The 8,135-nt window shown below is 38.1% G+C and overlaps 1 protein-coding gene across 13 annotated transcripts in view; it reads right to left on the bottom strand.

The window, feature by feature from the left end:
- Nucleotides 1-8,135, bottom strand: part of RUNX1T1 (RUNX1 partner transcriptional co-repressor 1) — a 134,694-nt gene that overhangs the window by 35,536 nt on the left and 91,023 nt on the right. For all 13 annotated transcript variants that reach the window (XR_013178338.1, XM_077167185.1, XM_077167183.1 and 10 more), the window contains one exon: nt 7,076-7,257. Coding sequence is in view for 12 of the 13 variants with exons in the window: in XM_077167185.1 (XP_077023300.1) it covers nt 7,076-7,257 (182 nt within the window). In the remaining variant the exon portion in view is untranslated. The remainder of the gene's footprint in view (nt 1-7,075; nt 7,258-8,135) is intronic.

Here is an 8,135-nt window from a genome sequence, read left to right on the forward strand (position 1 = left end):
ATACATTTCTGAATAATACACTTTAAACATTCAAGGTATATTTCCAGCATACATCAGTTGGAAAATCTGAACACCATTAGTAGCTATGAACATAATGCTAACACAGCACCTACCTTACTGGCAGTGTGGTGTAATGGAAAGAGCACTGGACTGGGAATCAAGAGACCTGAGATCTAGTCCTGGCTCTTCCACGACTAGCTGTGCAACCTTGGGCAAGCCACTTAACCTCTCTGGACCTCAGTTTGCTCATCTGTAAAATGAAAGGGTTGGACTAGATCAGTGGTTTTCAAATTGCCACCTGAGATGCTTCAGGATTCTGCAGGCAATGAAGAGTTTTCCTCCAGTCAAGATTTAAAGGGCCAGAGGAACCCACTGAGCAAGTTTATCTGTTTTAGAAATTGGGGTTCCACCTAAGATTTCATTTTTAAAGAAAAAAGTCAACTGTTTAAAACCAAGTTTGAAAACCACTGGACTAGATGATTTCTGAGGTCCTTCTAGTTTGAGAACTCTGCAATTTGGTTATTCTATATTTACATCAATATGTCATCATTATTCAGATTAAAACCCACATGGCTGATGGTCCTCTGGCCAAGTTTTAAGTTCCTAAGTCAAGCACTTAAGCCAAGGTCTCTGTTCTCTGCTTTCAACAATTTCCTATTTATAACTTTTTTTTTTCCCTTGCAGAAATAGAAAATATCTTCTACATGTCTTATAGCAGCCCCTGTAGCATTTCTACATATCAAAACATCCTTGACCCAGTTGTGTCAAACCACCTCAACTTACTGGCTTGTCTCTCTATGTGTTCAATGATAACAACAACTTACAATATTGGAAGAGTCTTACAATTTTCAAAACAGTCAGATATGTTATTTATCTTCATCCTCAGATCAGTCCTCTGATCAGTGTCATCACTTCAGCAATCTATTATGAGAAGGAGCTTTTTCCTTCTTCTAAAGCATGGACAGATCCCAAATCTGTCTTTTCACTTCCATCCTTGCTGTCCTCATACTTTATGACAACATATGGGGGTTCCTATGTTTTGCTATCACTCTAGGGGCAGTGGGAAATTTGGACGGTGAAGAAGAGAGAGCTGAATGATACAGGACATCACTCTGGGGCCAAATGGAGAAAAGTGCCTTCAATGTCTTCATCACTAAATAACTAACTAGAGATAACTCCTGAGCAGCTTGAGGATATCTTCAAGAGTAAATAAGATGAAGGTTGGTGTCTGACTATCCAAGCTCAGAAACATGATGCCTGGGTCTCCAGGGACCACAATATCCCGGCTCACAGAGCCATCTGGGCATACCCTCCTGATGTGAGAAGGTGGAATGCTTCTGTCTTGGGTCTCCTATAGCGAGTCCTCTGCTCAGCAGTTATACTGCCCGTTCCTGGCAGTGCCACTTGCCTTTCCTACTCTCTGATCACTGCTGAAGTAGTCCATTTGGAACTGTGCTTTTTTATTCTCTTCTATTGTCTGTATGTTATGATCAGAGGCCTCCAGGTTTTTCTGGGTAGTATGTTTCTGGCATGCAAATAAATTAAAAACAAATGAAGGAAGGGAGGGAAGGAAACAGGGAGAAAAAGGATCTTGGTGAAGATATCATTCAGGGCAGTGCTGAAACGACTGCATTAATTTAACTTTATTAATTTGTTCAATTTATATTTGTTGCATTTGTTTTGTTTTAGGTGTCTGGTCTGATAGATAAGAAACTATCTTGGGCTTTAGTGGGATTACAAATACAAGCAAGACATGAACCCTCTAACCCTCCATAAGATAATGATTTATATTAAACAAACTTTTTGCAAGTATACCAGCAAGAGATCTTTTAATATAAACATGATTTAACTGGGATATAAGACTTCTATGTCTTCATGTAGGACTATATACAAGTACCATAAAAACAGTACAAAGGTGATACGGGCAAACAGAGGAAGAAAACACTCCAAAATGTAATGCTGGACACTCAAATGAGCAGGAGCTTTGGAGTCACAGAGAGCTGGCTTCAAATTTTGGTTCAGCTATTTGCTGGCCAAATGAACCCTAAAGGCTGAACTTCTATGAGCCTGTGTTTTCATCTGCAAAAGGCGGGTGACTATCTCAGGGCTACTGAGAGGACTATTTGCAATGATCTACAGAGAGCGCCTAAAGAATATTCAGTATTCAGTAAGTTAAAGCACTTCATTTCAAGCTGGGTGTTCAGAGGCTGGTGGTATAGAGTCACGGTTCAAAGAGCATAAGTGTAAGTTAGAGGAACTTTATAATCTCATCTCTGCCACTTATAGACATGTGAGCTCAGACATCACCCAGCCTGAATCTATGCAATAGGACTGTTAGGAAATAAGTGCTACATGTTAAAATGTAAATTTTTAACCCAGAGCCTGTCACAGCTTAAGCGCTCTGTAAATAGCCACCATTATTATATTCATGATTGGAAAGGCTTAATTCAAATAGGAGATACTGTCTAAATGAGGCTATGTAGTATGAATATAACACATATAAGATCTAAGGAACAAAAAAGAAGCCACGAGTCAGAATACCAAATAAAGTATGAAAAGTGGCCATTAGGGTTAGACCCCAGGGGAGTAGCCAAGAAATAAGGCTAGCAAATTAAGGTTGAGGCTGGATTGTAAAGAGACCAAAATGTCCTCTACAACCATGCTCTCTTTTCTCATCATATAAATGCAATTTTAATGCTGTTTCCCTAGAAGACTTCACAATTGATATGATGCATAAAAAATAATTTCTATGGAATGATTACTTACTTCCTGAAAATGAAGAGTTCATAAAAGATGCAACACAAAATAAGAATGCATGAATATAATATAAAATGCCTATATATTTTTTCACGGAATATTGAATGCAGTAGATAATGCAAATTTAATTTTTATTTGCATAGTCATCCTACAATTCTTTGTAAAGCTTACCTATTTTTTTTCTCTTTAAAGAGACAAAATACTGAAACCTGATTCATTATACAGAAAAGGAAGAATGGACCTAGCAGGTTCAGCTAATGGGTACTGTGCTAACAATTCTTACATTACATTCAACCCACATGATTTCAAAGTGACTGCCTTCTAACCTTCAGCATTTTCTACCTTAATCATGAAGCTAGGAAACCAGGCTGACAGTGGGCCCTTAGTTATTAAAAATATTTTTTAAACCTTAGAACACTATACTATAGCAAATATCTGCTTGAGCAATTATAGAGAAGAAACGAGTGAAATTAACACCACCAAAAAAAGAACTCAAGATTTGATTTATTAATTTCCTAAACTCTGTACACTAAACACATTCTGGGCAACTGGAAGATTCTAGGTATGTAAACAAGCTGATTTCTCCATGAAGAAGCTTTTTGCCTTTAGGCAAGTTCTTTAGGCCTTTCTCCCCTCAAGTATTAAAAGAAGGAACTGGTCTGCTAGAGCCATACAATCTCTCCTGGCTGACAAATTATGTAATAATAAGTTTAAGCAAGTCTTTTTAGAAAATAATGTTTAATAATTGGGAGAGGAAAGCTGCTGTAATCCAACTACCTGGTCTTCGTTATAAAAGTCTAGAAATAGAAAACTGAAAGTAATTTAAAGCAAGATTACATCAAAATTTTGTAAGTCTTGACATCAATCATGTAAGATAAAACAAGGGGTTGGGGGGGAGGTAATCAACCTTACAAAACCACTGATCATTTAGTTTGGTTTCCAAGCAAGAAAGATTCTGTGTCAGAAAATTAGCATAACAGGTGAGAACACAATATTAAAGATAAATTAAAAAGCTGTAATTTCAAATCTATGAGAAAAGAAAGTGGGTATGATAATTAACACAAATATCATTTTAAATCTTATCTTTTATCCATTCTGCTCTCAAGTAAATTCAGTGTTGTCTAATTGCTCTTTTCCCTCCTCACTCCATGTGAAAGTTTATCTTCATATCATCACGGTGAGGAGTTTTAAAGAGTGCTCTTAACTTCTAGTTTCTATCCTTACAAACATTCACTTCATGGAAACTGCTCCAATAAAAGTTCATATTCACTTCTTCAGCTTTACTCATCATAGAATGGCAAAAGAAGATCTGGTATAAGTAATAAACCTCTCACATATTAGAGTGGAAATCAGACTTTTCTATTTACTTTACTTAATATTTTAGAAAGCAAAAGCATAATTTTTAAGTAGAAAACTGTCTTTTTTGTAATTTGGGTTCTATAATATTTCCCATAGACCTACAAGTTCAGTTCAGCTGTTCAGGGATTCTCCCCTGAACTACACTAAAAAGGAAACAGAGTAAGTTTCACTCTCCCATACAGGGAGAAAAAAAAATTTTCGTAGACTTCCCTAGAGTATTCATTTCTCTGTAAATAAAAGAGATGTTTAAATTAGAAAAAAAAAACAACACATAGCCAGGGACAAAGTGACAATCATATTTAAAGATGAGAGAAATGTTAAATCCGTCAAAAGCCCTTCCCTAAAACACGTGACAACTGTTCAGTAGATTAAATCAGCAACCGCTGTAGAATTGAAGCCCCAAAGTTGTAAACAAAATATAGAGCGCTCTTTTGTTCGTGACATGTCATGAACAAATTACCAAAATGTGTTTTCTCCTCAGGTGTCAGTTTTTCCCTCTTTTAGTGACTGATGGCTCCCAGTGTTATTACAGAAACAGATTGATCTTTTTAATGAGCCAGTTTAATAGACTCCAAAATCTCACCGTGGCTGCTCATCCATGTCGGACCATATGTACCAACAAAACATTCAGTAAAACAAAAAAAAAAGCTTTGCTGTCAGACAGCTCCATACTCTATAAAATTTCATATAGTAGATCTGGATATACAGATAAATAACCAGAGAAGAGAAAATGTATATGCAAACAAGATGCAGAAAATATATGCAAAAGAAAAATACCGTGGAGGGCCATATTTTCTTGGCTCTGATCAAATTCCCACAAGATACAAATGTATTTACACAACATATTCTCATTACCCTTCCTCCTAGTTCTGAGTACACCCATGCCATCTTTCCACTGTGACACATTCTTAAGGGTTCCACTTGGGAAAAAAAGTTCCATCCAAAGATCAGCTGTCTATGAATAACCAACCAGAGGACAAGACTGAAGAGCCCTTGCAGAAGTTCTACCTGATTGAACACACACCTGCATGCACACACGGCTGCAGAGCATTAGAACAAGAACGCTGAATATCTATGGAATTTAACAGGATGTTTTCCTATCGATATGTTAGCATACTGCTCAAAGCTTATACCTCAGGACTGCCCGAGGAAAGTTTAAGGTCATGAAACCATTCAATATAAAATACGGGCAAAGAGCCAGTGGGACAAAATGACTAGGAGTATAGAGAAATGAATGAAACAAGCTTTTGTACTGCCAGTTCCCAGTTATTTAGCAATAAGGATTTCTAGAATAGTTCCTGTCCATTTCTGACTTCTGCCTATAAGATTATCTTTACATTTATCACAGCTATCTAAATCTTTCCCTGATAACCCTTCCTTCTTCAAATACAGTTTCTTCTTGCCCATCGAATCTCTCCCTAGTTTTTTTTTTATCACATTATCCTGGAAAAATGGAACAGGCCAACATGTCAATACCTGTGTGCAGTCAGTACTGCTTTTACAAAGGTAAATGGGTTAGAATCAGAGAGGTGTGCACCAGTGAATCACCCATGCCTAGGCTGCCTCTTGTTTTGCAACATCACGTAGACGCTCCTCAGGCATCTGAATTAAGTTTCCTTTAAATGCTCAAGTACTAAATGCTCTATTCACTCTTAAATATGACCAAGAAAATACAGTTGGTAAGAATAAGAAAGTAGCCCTGTTGGTAGGTCAAATACGGAGGTGGGTCTACATGTCAGAAGGAGACTAAAACTTAGCCTTCTGCTTAGTACTTTCAATCTATCAAGAGAAGGTGCTATGTTAAGAGGAACAAAATTCCAGAGAAAGTATAAAAACTGCTTAGCAGAGGATTATATAATAACTATATGATAACTGATTGGCTTTAAATAACATTCGGATTTGTGAAGCAGCTAATAACATTTAAAGGTAGGAACTTCAAAAGCTCCGAAGCTCCTAAGTGCCTATGAATTTGGAACATAGCTGTGCCACAGTGTCAACCTCTCAGAGACTGTGATACCAATACCTAGTGAGATGCAGAGAGAGAGAGAATGGATGAGTAGAGAAAGGAAACAAAGCATATGACTTAAGTTTTTGAATATAGTTTCATTCTGAGCTTCTCCATATTTCACAAATACTATGTAAAATCCTGATAAGACTTCACATTGCTAGATTAGAAAGTAATTATGAAGATGAGGCCTTGATGAGATTTATTTTAATAAGTACACGGGAAGTTGCATGTGTATACCTTATTCAATAATTACTTTGTAAGGTTTAATAGAAAAGGGGCTACATTTTACATTCCTTAGAATTCCCAGTTGTGAGAGCAGAGGGTCAGATAGAATATTGGCTGACCAATAAAATTATTCAGCAAAACCCCATGTATTAGTTCCATTATTTAACCTTTCTCACCACTCAGTTCATCTAAGCTCCCAGAAATTTCCTCTTCATTCTTACAGAACCCAAACCAAATAGCTAATGTACTGTGTTTACTGGGTAACACATGAAGGCCAGCTTTCAAAATCATGTGTTTTAGAACCAACTGGTTAATTAAGAGGCACAAGGAAAAATAGAATTTCTGCTGAAAATATGTTTAACAGCAAATATTCTAAAATCGAACATCAAAATATATGCTCAGGTTGAATTATGTGGTGAATGAGAATTTTAATATTGACTATAGGCCTATGAACCAAGGACTGGTTTACTGAATATCATGCATCTTCATCTTTTAGCTTTAATACCATAAGCAACAAGAATAACCTGTGCAAAGTCTAACTGACATGAGTTAGAGATTCATCTCTCTGCAAAAGCCCAGGCCAGGGCACAGAAGCCAAGATGGCCCTTTTAGCTTATTGCTATTGTGCAAGAGCTATAGGCCAGCCGTTTAAATGTGACATGAAATACAAGCTCATCCCTGTCGGATGAGGAAATGTCTCGGTTAGTCCGGGATCCTTCCTCTCACCTGTCTGGAGTTCGCCTCTTCCCGTTTTCATTCACATCGAGAAGCAGCTCTGAGGAGTCAACAGGTGAGGTGGTGCTGGCATCCAGAAGCAGCTGTTCATGCTGGGCGAGGTACTGGGCAGGGTTCTGTTTGGCCAGTCTTGCACAGTGGAGGAGCTCACGCTGCAGCAAGGGCAAGTTGGCCTGCAAGAGCATGACAGAAATGAGAACGACCAGAAGGCTCCCTCTGAGCAGTCAACCTAGTCCATTTTTCAAACACTGGTATAGAGGACACAAAGAGACTACACGAGAATGTCAAAATGGACGCAGTACCCACTTCCCTGGATGGAGCTGAGGAAGTGGGAATATGTGCCCATGTGTGCTGTGGGGCTCGTACTCAGAGGTACAGTGGCGCCAGGGCCCTGGTGGAATTGGCAGCCCTACCTGATCTAGGGGTCAGCTGGGCCTGGGCAGGGTGGCAAGAAGGCCTGGACTCACAAAAGGACACATATTTTAGGATCTTTCTTATACGAAATAACTATAATCTGAAAATTCCTAGAGATGGATGGAAGATGATAGGGTGCCTGAGGCAGAGATGGGGGTTGGAATAGGTAGTTAACGCTTAATGGTAAAGAGTTTCAGTTTGGGGTTTTGCAAAATTTTTGGTAATAGATGATGACAAGAGCACAAAACTATGAATGTTAATTAACAGCACTGAATGCATCCTTGAAAGTGGTTAAAATGGGAAATGTTATGTTGTATATATTTTACCACAATAGAAAGTTTTAAAAAGGGGGGGAAAATGCATGCAATAGATTTCATTTCCAGACACAAGTCTTGGGACCAGGCTATACCAATTCTTGGGCCTTGAGTATCTCTAGCACAAGGTGAGTGACTTACATAAGTCACTTAAGTCTCCTGCCTCAATTTCTTCATTGCTAACATCAGGGAGTTTTACTTGACTTTTTTATAAGGTCCCTACCAACTTGAACATGTAAGATTACAAGTTACACAAGAACGTGCATTTCCAACTCTATCCACATGCAACTTTTGTTTTCTCCAGGAAGAGAGAGGGTATGTGA

The sequence above is a fragment of the Tamandua tetradactyla genome, chromosome 6 (genome assembly GCF_023851605.1).
Source record: "Tamandua tetradactyla isolate mTamTet1 chromosome 6, mTamTet1.pri, whole genome shotgun sequence".
Taxonomy (NCBI): Eukaryota; Metazoa; Chordata; class Mammalia; order Pilosa; family Myrmecophagidae; genus Tamandua; species Tamandua tetradactyla.